The following is a 17,397-nucleotide window of genomic DNA, read 5'->3' as shown; positions in this document are numbered from 1 at the left end:
CGACTAACTTTTACCGTGTTAAAAGGTCCTTGACTTTGCAAGTAGTTGTGCTTCATCAGATGTTGAATCTTTCCTTCCAAAACTGCTTTTCATCACCCCATTCATCTGAAAACCCAATTTTGATGCCTGTGACCTGGTAAACTGCTGTCTCACCTCTCATTTTCTTTTCCTCTTTGCTGTGCTTGAACTTTCTGTTGACTTCCAAACCCATGACCATCTCTCTCTTTCTCTGAAGCTACTTTTTTAGCCTCTACAATCAGACTCCTCCTTTCTCCATCAGTCCTACCTAAGCCATGGAGAATGTTCTCTGTGAGCCTAACTGTGATGCACCATCCTTCATTTCCTTGTTAGCCTTCTTACATCCTGTAACTGTAACTGTGCATTCTTTCAGTCCTAAAACTTGGCCATTCTTTTAGTTTATTTGAGTCTCCACTCCTCTTGTTTAACACCATTGCTCAGAATTCCTCTGAATTGCTATCATTGCTGGTTTCAATCTTGACCAACAGAAAACAGTAAAATTCATCTGACAGCTGGCAACAGCAAACTGGGATGCTTTAGGCTGGGTCAAAATTTCATATATCTACTACTAGGTTAAGGTATTTTAGGAATCACTGACATTCACACTACTGTTTATGGCACCCAAGATGCAACATTGCATAGTTCACTGATTTGTTTTTAACACAGCAAAATGTTGCAGCTTTAGTTAATGCTTTAGCTCTAATTAAAGGGTAGATGAACTTTGGTATGTGTAACTATTTCACAAATGACTCCACTGTGTCTATGTGTTAAGAAAATTTTAGACCTGTAGTCATTTGCTTTAGTTTTCTTACTTTAACCACGTCTCTGTTTTAGTTAGCTTTGTGACCTTTATTTCATCTGGCTAGTTTTATGCAAGAGCATGTAATTGAAGATTTTAGGTTTGGTTGTCAAACAAGACTCACCAATGCGTTAGCAGGCGTTTGACTATTAGGGCTGAAAGATGTTCTCTTGTTTGGTGCCAGGTCATTTGTGAGATGGTCACTGCTGACCAAGTTAGTTTACACCTTTCCTACTGTTTCTTTGCATTGTTCAGTCAAATTTATTTGTCTGTTTGCAAATATAGGAAACAAATGAGATTGTACAGTGGATATCTTCTACACACTACCTTTTCAAGTACAGGAAATACTAAATAGTATGGTGGATATCCCCGACGCTCTGCATTTAAAAGATATTTTGAAGGTTGAAACTCAGGAGATTAAAGGACAAACCAAATCCTGAGGATTAAGTTACATAGAGAGATACTTATTTAACGTATTAATTGAATTTTCTTTTAAAATATTTTCATTTTAAGTAAGCCTGACTTTATTGAGGAATTTGAACAGGGACAATTAGAGGGTCAGACTGCAATGAAAATTATTCAACAAACTAAGATGAAATGACATAAAATTCACAGTTAACAGCATCCCTACTGATAATCATTTCACTCATGCTGTCAGAAAAAGGTCTCCTTTGATTATGTAATTTATATTTTGGTGTCAGCTTTGAACTTATTGTCACAGCATTGACTTCTAAGGCCAAATCATAGAATCATAGAATGATACAATCTAAGAGACCATTTGGTCCAATATTCCCATTCTGCTTCTTTGGTAGGGCTCTTTAGTTAATCTTGCTCCAGACTATTTCTTCTTGCCCTGCAATTGTTTTCTATTCAAGCTTTATCCAATCATCTTTTGGACCTTTTTACTGGATCTGCTACCACTACCCTTTCAGCTAATGGAGTCAACAACATACAACAATCAACAGAAAAGAAAACAGTTGTGATTCAACAATCACAACAACTTACCATGTTATCTCATTCTTCCTCAGATTCTTTAACTAATCGCCTTAAGTTTGTGTCCACGAGTTACCCACCCTTCTGCCACTGGAAAGTTTTTCCTGAAATACTTTTTCAAACAATTTATAAGCTTGAACACCTCAATTAAACCTACTCTTACTGTTTTCTGTTCTCAAGAGAATCTCTTGGCTGTCCAGATAACTGAAACTTGTAATTCTTAGTGCCATTCAAGTAAATTTCATCTGCATTCCCACTTAAATCTTTACATCCTTCCTGAAGTGTGATGTCCAGAAATGAACACGATGCTGTAGTTGATGCTGTGCCTCTTCAGGTGGATCGTCACAGATGTTGATCCTATGACTGTCAGATACCTCACACTTTACAACTTCAGTTGCCATGCTGTACCAGGGGAAGTCAAAGCCATTGACTTGAACTGTTTCTTTTAGTTCCTTCGAAGGATCAGCAGCAGACCTCAGTGACAGCTTAAAATCGGTTGCACAACACTGTTACATCATTCCTGGTGTATTATCAATGGGTTCTGCTGTAGTAATATCTAAACTCATTCCTCCTTCAACAATTCCTGGCTGATCTCAGCAAATGTTGTATGGCTCATATATTTCTGAACGCCATATCCACTCATGTGTTCTGAGGAAGGGTCACTGGGCACAAAACCTTAAGTCTGGTTTTGCTCCACAGATGCTGACAGACCTGCTGAGCTTTTCTGGAAATTTCTGGTTTTGTTTCTGATGTCCAGCATCTGTAATTTTTTTTGTTTTTAATGTGTTCCCTCAGCTGGTTGCAGTTTCAACTGTCTATAGGAGTCTTGGACTGAGGCCTAGAGGTAATATAACCAGTTGTTCAGCTGGATGACCATTGTCTGGGCTATTGAGCCTCAGCTGGAGCCCAATCTTCATTGTGAACTGGGATCCCAGACTGGTGGCCCTGCTGTGACGTTTTGCTTCCCTTTGCTACTTTGAAAGTTTTTGTCACCAGTTGCAGATCTCCCTCAGGACCCCAGTAGCCTAAGTGGTGGCTGTTGTAGGAACCTTAGTGAGTCCCACACAACATTTTATCTGACTATGCTCTCAGAGACTAGCCTGTGCAACAGTGCGATCTATTAAACAAAACACAAAATACCTGCGAGGATTTGAGTATATCTCATGGTATAAAATGGGCACCAGTGCATATGTGATGTGATGCAAACAACTGTAAATCCCCATTCCAGGTATTCTATTCGGAGTTGAAACATTACTTTGTTAGTCTTTACTATTAAATGAGTCTTAAGAATGTAATTGACAATAAAACCTCGGGAGAAATTGTAATTTTCTGATCTTTAATTTCAATGACTTCTGTTGTTTCAGGATTAAATCCCACTTAATGGAAAAATGTCTTCCTGTCGGAGTAACAAACCTCTACAAATTATATGATGTCTATAATAGTTTCACCACATTCCCTAAATACCTTTGGTACTTTAACATCTTCAAAAGCAATTTACATTGATGGACAGGTATCAAATTACTCACTGGGGATAACAAAGTAGAAATCTAGTGATTCTTAAACCCAGGACTGAAACCTTTTTCTCAAATTACTTGCTGTCAAATACTTTGAAGACTACTGTAGTTATTTTTAATTCATGATAGGTGTGCGAGTTAAATATATTTATCATGTTTATTTCTATCATTTTGGACTAAATCCAACAGTGTCTTAAGGAGGCAGTGTATGATCCTTTTTGGTCTGTAATACAATTTACAGAACGCTTGGGATGGTGACAAGGATTACAAGGCTGGAGTGTTCAAACTTTTTTATGCAATTTTAGTAGAAAATAAGTGGCTGTAATTCTTAGACAGATATTTCCTGAATGTCTCAACTCTAAGCCAGAATTCACAGCAGGAATATATGAGACGTTGATAACTTGGAATTTCAGCTGCACCCAGCTGAGAATTAAGATCTATCCTATAGTCTCACATGGAATGTGGAATGCAGTTAAGAACAAAACCTTTGGAGGAAAGGGGGACAAGGGTCAATTGGTTCAGCAGGAAGCGGGGTATGGGGATATACTGATAATAACATGCATTGAATTCCTGCTGAAAGGTCATTGCAGAGACACAAGAGACTGAGACACTCTGAATTTGTTCTGAGCAATACTTACAGTGAAGGCTGTGGTACTTGAGATTGAACCCGTTCTATCGACGTGCCATCAGAGTAATTATAGGCTCCTCTTAATGACAGGCTGCAGTGACCCTAACTACTTCACCTTTATGCAGTCATTAAAGAGCTTTTATGGTCTTGTTTACCCTTTTGAGATCTGTCTGAGACAGTGAGATTGTTCTACTGACTTTGTCAGCTGCCGCTTTTCAGCTTTTGGGCCTTACTTCACAAATGAGGCTGTGCTTAAGCAAGCCTTTCATCTGATTTTTTTAAGCTTACATTAGTGCAGGCTCAAAACTAAAATAGATTGAACAATGTCAAATGACCCTATAGATCTGATGCTTATGGAGTGAGTGAATACTAATCATTGGCTTTCAACAGCTTTCTGAAAAGAATGCAATGCTAAGTGGTCCACTGTGATGTACTGAGGATGCTTCACAGATTCCTTTGGACTTCTATGCTAATCTCATCCTCATTAACAATAGCCCTTTGCATTTCATGAACAAACTTTATGGGGAATATATAAATATTTGAAGCAAGATATAGTTTGACTGTATTCTCGAATTCTCTTGAATATTTAAACTGAAGTTTACCAAATTATTTTTCTAAAATCTGAAAACACTGTTGAAAGTTTGGTTCGTTCTTCTTCTGAGGTGAGCCTGTTGAACCTTAAAATTGGAATTCTTGAAGGGTGTAGGAAATGCATAAGATTGGGTACGTGCCACATACCCAATCCAAGTAGCCAACAAGTGGATAGAGAAATATTACTGAAGAGAGAGACATAACACTGAAAACTTATTGTTTTGCATTCATTAGGACAAATACACAACTACCAAATATCAAGCAACCACATCAGTTTATACCACAGAAAGCTGAGTTGTTGGCAAGTTAATTGTGATTGGCTGAGACATTGTCATGGAGAAAGCAGTGAGGAGCTGTAGGGATGCCAAGCACCTGGCTAATTTAAACACAAAATACAAAGCTTGATCATATTCCTTTTGTATGTCCCATATTTTCAAGACTTGTACTTTTAATGAATTGCCAGGAGCTCAGGAGCCTTTGTTTCCCTGTTTCTTTTTCCTCAACTCCACAACAAATCAGAGTTGGCTTGTCAATCAATCAGCATTCTTCTTTCCTGCAGGAGATACAGTGTTGATTGTTTGAAATTGAGTGTTTTTGTGCCTGCCCTGATAAGGACAAGACAAAAAGATTTGGCAACATGTCTCTCTCTTCAGCAGTATTCAAGTTCTGTACTCCCAAATGACGAAATTTAGTTACATACGGAATAGGAGATAGCAAGGACTGCAGGTGCTGCAAGTCAGAGTCGATAAAATGCGGAGCTGGAGGAGCACAGCAGGTCAGACAGTTCTGCATTTTATCGACTTAGATACATATGTGATCTGGCTTGCGATGTGTGCCCAAATAAAGTAGCCAGCATTGGAGCTACACATAATTAGATGTGTACTGTGTACCGAACTCATGTGCTCAACAAGTAGACACGATAACAATATGATGAGATGTGTGGTCTTTGCACATACATGCATGCCTTCCACTCTGTGATTGCATTTTACAACTGCCCACAAATCAATTCAGCAGAACACAAGACATGGGAAGAACACCTTATGTTCATCTTAATATAGGGAACAAGCTGCATGGATTATCCTATCTTGGAATGTTGATTTTCCAATTGGTTATTTGTTTAAAAATATTGAATTGATTAAAAATTAGAAGACAAGTAATTAAATTGTGAGAGATTTAAATATCTTAAAAGAAGATGCCAAGAAAACTACTAAGCTGAAGAAACTTTTATGAGAAATGCATGCAGAAATAATGCAATTGATTATTCCATAATAAAGCAAAGATAAATCATTAGGCCTATAAGAGATCTGTCTTTATCCTTAAGAAAACTCAAGCTCCTGAATGATACATCAGCTGTAAAAGCTTTTTTGAACCAATTGTGGAGCACATTATGCTGTTTACATTGTATTACTGCTGCTGGACAATGAAACACCAGTTGGAAGCGGTGTGGGAAACTAATGTGTGTTTGTGCTAAGCCAACAATGTCATTATAGGTCATTCCCTGTTACTAAACTGGTGATAATGGGCTATTCTCTGTTGCTAAGATAATGTTACAAAAGCTCACACATTAAATATGTTTAAATGCCCCAATATCTTCCTAGAATTTACAAGGTAAAAATGGAATTTCAATCCTCTAAATTCTTGAGATGCGTAAAACCATTCTATTAAGTGCAATCCTTATTACATCTGACATTAAAAGTTGATGGAAATGTATATTGCAAGTCGCATACTCTCAACAAAAATATAATTATCTAGTTACATTTTTGGCAACGCTAGAAAGAACATTAACTTGAATAGCTGAAGTTCAGTACAATAGAACACAATCTGATAAGGCTATCATTTTGGGGCAACCTTTTGTGGCTTTCAGGAACTGTCTAGTCCAACTGAACATGTGAAATGACCCACCCGCATACATAAAAAGAACCCAAGATAACTGTGGATGCTGCTCCCATTCTGGGAAAGGGTTGGAGGCAAAACATTAATTCTGATTTCTCTTCACAGATGCTGAGCTTTTCCAGCAATTTCTGTTTTTGTTGTTGGCACCTGCATACATAGTGGATGTTGGTGAGGTAAATATTTTCATACAAAATTAGTTAGAGCACAAGTAATAACATACTAGGAAGTTATATTTGTTCATGGATTTGATAGCACAGCAAATGCATAAATATATTGAACACATTTCTTTCTTCAGTGCAAAAAAATTCAAAAGAATGCCAGAAGGAAGATAACATTTGGATAATAACAAACAGAACATACAATGTTGGAGATAGTAGAAACTGTTGATGCTGGAGTCTGAAATAACAAGGCGTAGAGCTAGATAAACACAGCAGGCCAGGCAGCATCAGAGGAGCAGGAAGGCTGACGTTTTGCGCCTGGACTCTTCTTCAGAAATGGAGGTGGGGAGGGGCCTCTGAAATAAATAGAGATGGGGGAGGCGATGATTGAAGGTGGATAGAGGAGTAAATAGGTGGAGAGATGACGGACAGGTCAAGGAAGCGGGGATGGAGCCAGTAAAGGTGAGTGTAGGTAGGGAGTTGGGACAGGGTTTGGTCAGTAAGGAGGCAGAGGTGAGTAGGTGGGAGGGAAGACGGACAGGTCAAGGCGGCAGGGATGAGACTAGCCTCCTTGACCTGTCCGCCTTTCCTCTCACCTACCCATCCCTCCCTCTTCACTGACATCCCCCTCTCTATTTATTTCAGAGCCCCCTTCCCCTCTCCGATTTCTGGAGAAGAGTCCCGACCCGAAGCGTCAGCTTTCCTGCTCCTCTGATGCTGCCTGGCCTGCTGTGTTCATCCATTCTACACCATTCAATGCTGGAGCTTTCCTGGTTACTTTTAAGGGTTAACATCTTATAGTAGAGAAAAATGCCGGACAGCCCTTTATGCCAATGTTCGCTCTTTGGAAAAACTATCCTGTTCGTCCCCTGACTCTTTTTTCCATTGCACGGGGCGTTTTTGTTTTGCTTTTTTTTCAATATATACTCAACGTCATTTGAAAGCTATTAATGAATTTATTTTCACCATCATGTCAGGTACGCATTCCAAAATATTATAATTTGCTTTACATAAAATATTCTCCTCAATTGCTCTTTTGCCAATTACTTTGAAAGTCTGCTCCCTTGATTACTAACCTAAAGCTTTTACATGTCAAGTGTGACCAACTTTGATTGAACAGCCACTCATACATAATGTGCAAAACATAAACACTACAGTGTAAGGAGTAAAGTATGGATAATGAAGGGCATGAATATCTAAATGGCCAGGCATCAAATGTGACGTTTTTAACAGATCTCAGACAAGCTTGGAATCTCTGACAAGAAAGAATGTGCTTGGAAATAGCCAAAGCAGGACTTGTGTTATATTTCTTGGAGGAGCATGACACTGCATAGAAGGAACAGATATTATGAATAAAAGCGATACCCTTTCTGTGGAAATGCGCAATACAAAATAGAAACAAGAGTGCAAGGTCAGGAAGGCAAAAGTTATTGACGCAATATTTTCCAAGAATTTGTTTATTGCAGGAGAATTATTAACCACAATATTAACCTGCTATCTGTCATTTGTAACTAAACACACTTAATGGGCTTTATAAACTCTAAGAGAAAGCAAAAGTGTGAATTCTTACGTTTCAATTAATTATTATATCTGCAATAATGACCCCTGGTGTTCCCTGGTTGGAGTTTCTGGGGTTGCTGATCTGATGTGACCTCATCAAGATGAGAAAAAGTAATCAAACAGCTATTTAAGGAATGTCTGTGGAAATAATTATTTCCAAGAAAGAATCTATCCTCCTTTGCCTTAAAAATAGTTAATGACCCCATTTACAAAAGAAGTATCATGTGTCATTTTTCCTCTTTAGAGTGAGACTCTCACATGGAAGCCATTTTATTATGAAGGAATTACTTTCTCTGTTTCGTCTGTGTGTTTTTGATTGTACAAAGGTTTGGGCATGCCATGTAGAATCTTCAACTTAGTTGATAAAACTTATTTCTGACTTGCTTAATCTTTTGGTTACAGGCTGGTGGTGTGCCATATATATCAAAAGATCAATTGGCTTCCGTACTCGATGAATGCATCCGATGTCAAAGTTTAGGAAGAATATCAGGAAATGAAGATTTAGATTCTGAGTCTGTTGCTTCTAGTTCTCCAAGGCCTCAGTTGCTGACTGTCTACAATAGTCCACGGCTATCAGAATCCGTTCTTTCCCAACTTTTGGCAGATGCATACAATTCTGGTCTTTCTCCAGCTCCTAGTAGAGCTGAAAGAGATGGCAAAATATCAGCTGCTGATCTCGAGAGTGAAGACCCTGGTTACTATCGCAACAAAGCCATGACAAGCCTCAGCAGGATGGCAGGCAAAGAGCTAGCTGTATTGGGACCAGAAGATGATAAATTGGAGAGGGAAGTGGGCGAGTGGATGCCGAGCAATAATGGAGAATCTTACATGACCATGGCACTGGAGATTAAACAAGCGAAGAAGCCTGCATTCCTGGATGATCCATGTCTTTATGAATTCACGGAAAAGGAGCTTTCAACAGATGACAACGGTCCCACCATTCCAAAGTTACTACACAGAGGTACTATTAAATACTATTGTCACTTAAAATCATATATGACTGAAGCATTGAATCAAAAATAATCTTTTCAATATTTTGTATGTTCTGTCAAACTATAATTTATTTAAGTTGTGAGGGTCACTGAACCTGCAATGTTATCTCTGGTTTCGCTCCATAGATGCTGCCAGACCTGCTGAGCTTTTCCAGCAATTTCTGTTTTAGTGTCAGATTTACAGTATCTACAGTTCTTGCAGTTTTTATCTTATTATTTAATTAAGCTGAATGGAACTAAGAAGATAAACAGCAAAGTTTATATGTTTCCAACAAATAATCGAGTCGCTGTTCTCTCCATGAATTTTCTTTAAGTTTCAAATAGGTTTCTCCTCATTCTTGTTTATCTGTAATTAGTTCTGATAACCACATGCCAAGAACAGCCTGGGAACAGCTGTTGAATCACCCAGTTTAACCAAAACTCAATAATATCAGTTTAGACAATGAAAAAATTCGGTTTGCCAGGAGTATTCGCTTAACCAGGTGGTATTCCTGCATTTGTTTATTTAAAACATGTGATTTACTTTATTGTTTTGCATTTGTTTCAAAAAGAATGTTTACTCATTCTTAGATAATAAAATGTGAGGCTGGATGAACACAGCAGGCCAAGCAGCATCTCAGGAGCACAAGACGTTTCGGGCCTAGACCCTTCATCAGAGAGATGCTGCTTGGCCTGCTGTGTTCATCCAGCCTCACATTTTATTATCTTGGAATCTCCAGCATCTGCAGTTCCCATTACCCCTTTACTCATTCTTACCCTGAATATACACATTTTAAATGATATGGTGAGTTCATGTTCATTGCCGATTATTTCATCGACTGCCCATTCAGAATATTGTCATCCATTATCAGCCTTCTTCATTGGAAATAGAAGTGAAAACAAAGGGAACTTGCATTCGGTGATCAACTTGTATCGAGCTGTCAATGGCCTTAAATTAAGATACCTCTTTGCAGTTACCCTGAACATATCCATATGTGCGCAGAACAAATTTTGGGCCAAAAATCTATCAATATCTTATCCTTGGCCATTATTTAGCATGTATATAATGTCACAACAGTCTTAGTAAATAATGTTATGTTACATGTTCTATTCTCAATTGTCTTGTGCATTTCATCCAGCATGCCTGCACAGTTATCAGCTCAAATTACGATTAAAACTGAAAATATGCCAATCAAGCAAAATGGACAGGAGAAGTTATAACCTAGAAAGACAAAAGAAGAAGGAATTTGCTTTCATATTGCTACAGTCTGGTATAATTAAAACATGTGACTAATGCTGGAATCCGAGGACAAAGTTAAAGAGTGAGATTAGATCGGTTGCTAACATAAAAAGGAACACACGACTTTTCTAAGAACATAAGTAATAAAAGTGTAGTCAAATGAAGGGTGGGAATGATTAGGAGCAGAGAAAAAGAAATATTCTGCTGGAGACACGGATCGTGGCTAAGGTATTAAATAAATAATTCACATTTGCTTTCATCTCAGGTGAGAACTCTGCCATTGGCCATTCTTTGTGCTTAAAAACAGTGTGTGTCAATAGGCAAACTGAGAAGGGTCTTTCCTTTACTTAGCTTTACCTTTCTGGCAATGGTCACTGGAAAATAATTAGCAAAGGTAACTTCAACTGATTTTTCTCCTCCCTGTTCCAAGAATGCTGATGCCAGTCATCGCTCTCACTATCTTAGAATATTTCTAGAATCGTTCCTATGACCTTCTTGTTCCTCATATCTCAATAACATATCTCATTGATTCAGTGTTTATTGATAAATTCTAGTACTGGAGATTTGATTCAAAGTCTTGAATATTGCTTTATTTCTTGCAGATGATGAAAATGTTGCCGACCCTGTCGTGGAACAGAAGTAAAAAAATCTTTGTGATTGCAGCTTATGGGAGCCATACAATTTACTGTCAGATGAAGTGGTCTTTATTAAAGAATGACAAGTCTACTCCCAAGAAAACATTGTTGCTGCCAATCACTCTGGTATTCTGATCTTTACTGTTTAGATTTCCTGACTTATCAGCCAGTGTTGACTAATTCACAGATATATTGAAGAGGCAAGTCATTGAAAGGAATTATGTAATCGATTTGCTGTTCATTGCATTGAAACTTGCTTTAATCACAGACTATTGTATCTTGGTTAAATGGAATACAATTACATTGTTAAAAAACTAATGTTCTTTCTGCCAATTTTGGAAAATAATTCAACATTGATACAGCCTTATGAGATAAGACCATAAGACATAGGGGAAGAAATTAGGCCATTTGGCCCATTGAGTCTGCTCCACCATTCAATCATGGCTGATAAGTTCCTCAACCCCATTCTCCCACTTTCTGTCTGTAACCCTTGATAATCAAGAACCTATCTATCTCTGTCTTAAATGTGATCAATGACCTGGCCTCCATAGCCTTCTGTGGCAGTGAATTCCATAGATTCACCACACTCTGGCTGAAGTAGTTTCTCCTTATCTCCATTCCAAAAGGTCTTCCCTTTACTCTAAAGCTGTGCCCTCAGGTCCTAGTCTCTCCTACCAATGGAAGCATCTTCCCAACATCCACTTTGTCCGTACCATTCAGTATTCTGAATGTTTCAATTAGATCGCTCCTCATCCTTCTAAACTCCAATGAATATAGTCCTAGAGTCCTCAAATGTTCCTCTTATGTTAAGCTTTCCATTCCTGGGACCATTCTCGTGAACTTCCTTTGAACCCACTCCAGGGTCAGTACATCCTTCCTGAGATAGGGAGCTCAAAACTGCACACAATACTCCAAATGTGGCCTGACCAGGGCCTTATAAAACCTCAGTAGTACATCCCTGCTTTTATATTCAAGCCCTCTCAAAATAAATGCCAACATTGCATTTGCCTTCCTGACTACTGACTCGATGTGCAAGTTTACCTTAACAGAATCCTGGACTAGAACTCCCGAGTCTCTTTGCACTTAAGACTTCTTAAACCGCTGCTAAATGAATGAGCTGTGTTTGAGCATAACGAGCCCTGCTACATCTTCAGGGAGCTGCAGAAAGGATGTCAGATCTTGAAGAGTATGCAGAGGAGATTTATTGGAAAGGTACCAGGGATAATGAACTTCAGATTTGACAGGGAACTAGAGAAGTTAAGATTGTTCTCCTACAGCAATAAAATTGTTGAGTGGTAGAGTAAATAAATAAAAAAATGTTTTCATTGATAATTGCAAGAATTAGAGAACACACATTTGAGATAATTGGCATGAGAATCAGAGGGGGGTTGGCCAAAATTATTTTATGGAACAAGTTATGTTCTATATGCTCTCTTGCCCGAAGAAAGACAGAAGCAAATTGAATTGTAATCTTTGAAAGCGAATTGGATATGTTTTTGAAAAGGAAAATTTTACTAAGCAATTTGGAAAGAGAATTGAAGCAGAACTGAATGGCTAAGTGTTTTAAAGTATTGGCATAGGCATGATTTGCTACAAAACCTAATTTGTGTTATGTTGTTCCATTAATCCCAAAAGACTCCATTAGAAAAGAAAGGAAAATAAATAGAACAGCTTTTATAAAGCACCCAAAATATACCCCTTGTTTAGTTCCCAAAAATGTACTTACACCAGAACCCCAACTCTAAAACCTCGATTGAATTAAGTCCCTTGTGACTTGAACTTACAGGCTGGAATGGCAGACGCGTTCTTCCTGGAGCTATCATGTATCCTAGCCTAGATATGTCTAACTTTAAGGAATCTCTTCAAGGTTTTATCCCAACAATTCTGATCACACTATCACTAATTCTTTACTCTAAATCTAGTTTTACAGGATCCTTCCTTTCTCAGGAACCCTGGTCTAACTTCATTGAAGGATTTCACAGCATTGCTCGAATTCAATGTGAAACTAAGAAGAATCTCTCTTTCCCATATCAGTGGAAGCATATCAACTCTACTCAGCCAGCACATGCTTGAAAGTCTCAGAAAATTATGTCCACCATTTGATGCACTTCTGCTATAGGAAATCATGTATTTAATAACCTGGACTCTGCTAAGAATTACATAAAAACATAGAAGATGGAAGCAGGAGGCGGCCATTTGGCCCTTTGAGCTTGCTCCACCATTCTTCATGATCATGGCCAATCGTCCAACTCAATAGCTTAATCCAATAGCTTAATCTCCCATAACCTTTGGCCTCATTCACCCCATGTGCTATATCTAGTCTCCTCTTGAATACAATCAATATTTTGGCATCCACTACGTCCTGTGGTAATGAATTCCACAGGCTCACCACTCTTTGGGTGAAGAAATATCTCGTCATCTCCATCCTAAATCATCTACCCAGAATCTTCATACTGTGACCTCTGGTCCTGGACTCACCCACTATTGGGAATATACTTCCTGCATCTACCCTGTCCAGTCCTGTTAGAATTTTATAAGTCTCCATGAGATTTCTCCTCATTTGTCTGAATTCCAGTGAAAACAATCCCAACCTAGTCAATCTCTCCTCATATATCAGATTCACCATCCCCAGAATCAACCTGATAAAGCTTCGTTGCACTCCTTCAAGAATGAGAGAATCTTTCTTTAGAAAAGGAGACCAAAACTGCGCACAATATTCCAGATGTGGTCTCACCAAGTACAACTGCAACAATACATCCCTGCTCCTGTACTCGAAACCTTTCTCAATGAAGGCCAACATAGCATTTGCTTTCTTTATCGTCTGCTGCACCTGCATGCTTACCTTCAGTGACTGGTGCTCAAGGATGCCCAGGTCGGGCTGTACACTTCCCCTCTCCCAATTTACAGCCTTTCAGATAGTAATCTGCCTCTTGTTTTAATAATAAGTGAATAAAGCTTGGAGATGTTACATTTTGTTCCTTCATCCAACTCATTAATATATATTGTGAATAGCTGGGGTCCCAGTACTGATTCCTGTCGAACCCCACTAGTTACTGCCTACTAATTTGAAAAGGACCCATACACTGGAAAATGACGAAAGATCATCAGTCGGGCTCACATATACTACAAGCTACATGTATAAATATACAAGGCCATGTTTTTTGTAGGCAAAAGAAATTTGCACATAAATTACACCTTTTTCATTAAAAAGGCTGTGGAGACAGTCAGTCTCTGCATCATCCCCACAACTACACAATGAATAATCAAAATCTATCTCCCAGATCTGAGCATTAAGCTTGAAAGTTACCTGCCCTTGTTTCATCTCCACATTAACGATGGCCCAACCAGTCAACATCCTCTTCTTATGCTGTGTAAAGTGATATCCTTCTTTCAATCATGTTTAATGTGTTCTCATCCTGATGAGTGGAGGATGGAAATGTTCAATTTCTTGTTTAAATTGTTTAAATTCTGCATTAACCAAACAATTATTTAACCAAGAGATAGTAGGAACTGCAGATGCTGGAGAATCTGACATAACAAGGTGTGGAGCTGGATGAACACAGCAGGCAAAGAAGCAGCAGAGGAGCAGGAAAGCTCCCGGAATGTCAACCTTCCTGCTCCTCTGATGCTGTTTGGTCTGCTGTGTTCATCCAGTTCTTCACCTTGTTATCTCTATTTAACTAATTTCCTTCTAATTGTTCCCTTTCGATCATGATTTTTCACGGAGATAAAAACAAAGTAATAATATTTACAATGAGTGCAAACTGTTGTTATAGTGAACTCATAAGTTGTGTTTTATACACTGCAGTCTATAAAACAGCGGGCTCTAATTGTGGCTACCGTAGGATTTTGTTTCAACTTCTTTTGGTTAGCTTTCTCTCTTTTACCCTTAAGGAGGTGTTATCCTAAGTTTAATTCCAATGAGCAGTTTGGCCATTAAATTTTTCAATAATTTGATTTTGACTTGGCAATGTATTATTTGGTTGCATTGTTATTTTGATCTCTGATTTAAAGCTTACAATGCTTTGCTGGTCGCTGTAGTTCATGTTACTATTGCTAGTTAGTCTTGCATGATTCAATCTGCATACCAACTAAAAAACAAAAGAATCTATTGCTAAACTGGAAGAAGAAAAGGTCACAATTAAATGAGCCGTAAAAAGTGTTACATTAATTATTAGCATTGAGTTATCTTGTATATAAATATACTGAGTATTTCAGAAATATGATGCCTTATAAGGTCAGTCTTATGAAATTCGTCGAATACCAAGCCTGTCTATATGTTAGGTGGTTTTAAAGTCTGCATAATAACCAACAATAATACTAAGGGTGTTACATAGATAGTAGGAACTGCCGATGCTGAAGAATCTGCAATAACACGGTGTGAAGCAGGATGAACACTGCAGGCCAAGCAGCATCAGAGGAGCAGGAAGAAGGGTCTCGACCCGAAATGTCAACTTTCCTGCTCCTCTGATGCTGCTTGGTCTGCTGTGTTCATCCAGCTTCACACCGTGTTATCTCATAATACTAAAGGTACTCACTTTAATTACCACTGTGGAAGGATTGAACGGTATGGGGCTGTTCCCTTTACAGATTCGATGACTGAGAGCTGATCTGATAAAGGTCACTAAGATTATGAAATGTTTTGGTTGGTAGATGTAAAACTGTTTCCATTGTGAGTGATACCAGAATCAAGGGTAAAAGTTTCTGCTAGTTACTTAAGAATCTAACAAGGAATTCAAAGGAAACTATCTTTCCAAAGAGTGATGGAATTTTATACCACAATATATAGGTGAGGTAACCAGTATAGATGCATTTAAGTAGAAGATATGGACTTGGGAAAGATAGGAATAGAAAGATCTGTTTACAAGCTTAGACAAAGGATAAGAGGAGATTCCAATGGAGCGTTTCACTTCTGGCCTTATTCTCCTTAAAATTTTTCTTATTCTTCTTAAATGTTTCTGACTTTTCACTTATTGCACATAAAGCAAGGCTAAGATTCTATGATTCTGAAGGCAGCATTTTTAGGCCCAGAAGTCACAATTTGCACCTTGCTCACATTGGTTCTGTTGGACACAGGCAGTATATAATTTGGACGATGCTATTTCACCTGCATGATATGTAACATTCACCTGAGTGACTCCACTTTGCTGGGTTCCTCTGCACTCTGGGGCGGCACGGTGGCTCAGTGGTTAGCACTGCAGCCTCACAGCGCCGAGGACCCGGGTTCGATTCCACCCTTGGGCGACTGTCTGTGTGGAGTTTGCACATTCTTCCCGTATCTGCGTGGGTTTCCTCCCACAGTCCAAAGATGTGCAGGCTAGGTGGATTGGCCATGGGAAATTGACCGTAGTGTTGAGGGAGATGTAGGTTAGGTGGGTTATTGGGGGATGGGTTGGGTGGGATGCTCCGAGGTTTGGTGTGAACTTGTTGGGCCGAAGGGCCTGTTCAACACTGTAGGGATTCTATAACTTGATTCTATGATGCTATTACTCTGCAGATCACATATGGTGCTACCAGACCTCTGCTCTTAAAGGCAATCTGTTCCTTTAAAAAGGAAGATGCACTGAAATGCAGAAGATGACTGCTGCAATTATAAATGAGGAAAATGGAATACTTGGGTAGAAACAAGGCTGAAGTGTTTATGGTGCTGAGGTTATGGTAGAGGCAGACATGGTAGATGCTATAGTTCCGTGGAGTTTGACAGGATGGGAGGCCCTGATGACTTTCCACAGAAGGGATTTGAAACAGGCTGTCAGGGATGTCAATTCCCAGAGTCTGGACCTGGCAGTAGATCCAGGCCGCTTGCCAGATCAGTAAATTATAGCCTTACTCACTGAAGCACCAGCCCATGATAGTATTCAATGCACCACATTGCAATCACACAGCCATCAGTAAAGCTAGGCATTTGCTGTAAACAATCAGGTACTCAAACGCCATGCTCACACATTAATCAAAGTTGCGTGCACCAGCAGGCCAACCAATCAGCCTCATACCATTGTTGACAAGAAGGGGCATTGTGCTGACTTTTCTCTCACACAGCATCCGCTGCATCTCCCTATTGTCCTGCAGACCTAGAAATACTGGAACTTCAACCGCCACACTTGTTACAAAATTGTCTGGAAAAATGTCTACATTTCTTGTCAGGGTACAGCAGCATGCCTTGTCATGTTCTGAAACTCACAACGCCACAATCTATTTCTTCACAATAGCCTATGTTTTTCAATTTCACTCTGGTAGGTACTTGGCTCTTCAATAGCACTTTTGGTGAGTTCCTGTTATAACACAATGCTTTGTCTTTGATGAGTGATTTCCAGATTTGTTGACTTAGACATAGAATTCCTACAGTGTGGAAGCAGGCCATGTGGCCCAGGAAGTCCACACTGACCCTCTGAAGAAC

At 39.0% G+C, this 17,397-nt stretch overlaps 1 protein-coding gene across 3 annotated transcripts in view; it reads left to right on the top strand.

The window, feature by feature from the left end:
* Positions 1-15,336, top strand: part of fsip1 (fibrous sheath interacting protein 1) — a 353,871-nt gene extending 338,535 nt beyond the window's left edge. For all 3 annotated transcript variants that reach the window (XM_059649220.1, XM_059649221.1, XM_048538342.2), the window contains 2 exons: positions 8,557-9,115; positions 10,968-15,336. In XM_059649220.1, the coding sequence (XP_059505203.1) occupies positions 8,557-9,115; positions 10,968-11,008 (600 nt within the window). In that variant the 3' untranslated portion in view covers positions 11,009-15,336. The remainder of the gene's footprint in view (positions 1-8,556; positions 9,116-10,967) is intronic.
* Positions 15,337-17,397: the final 2,061 nt, after the last annotated feature.

This window comes from Stegostoma tigrinum, chromosome 10 (assembly GCF_030684315.1).
Source record: "Stegostoma tigrinum isolate sSteTig4 chromosome 10, sSteTig4.hap1, whole genome shotgun sequence".
Taxonomy (NCBI): Eukaryota; Metazoa; Chordata; class Chondrichthyes; order Orectolobiformes; family Stegostomatidae; genus Stegostoma; species Stegostoma tigrinum.
The sequence above is the reverse complement of the archived record's forward strand: the minus strand, read 5'-3'. Positions and strand labels throughout refer to the sequence as shown.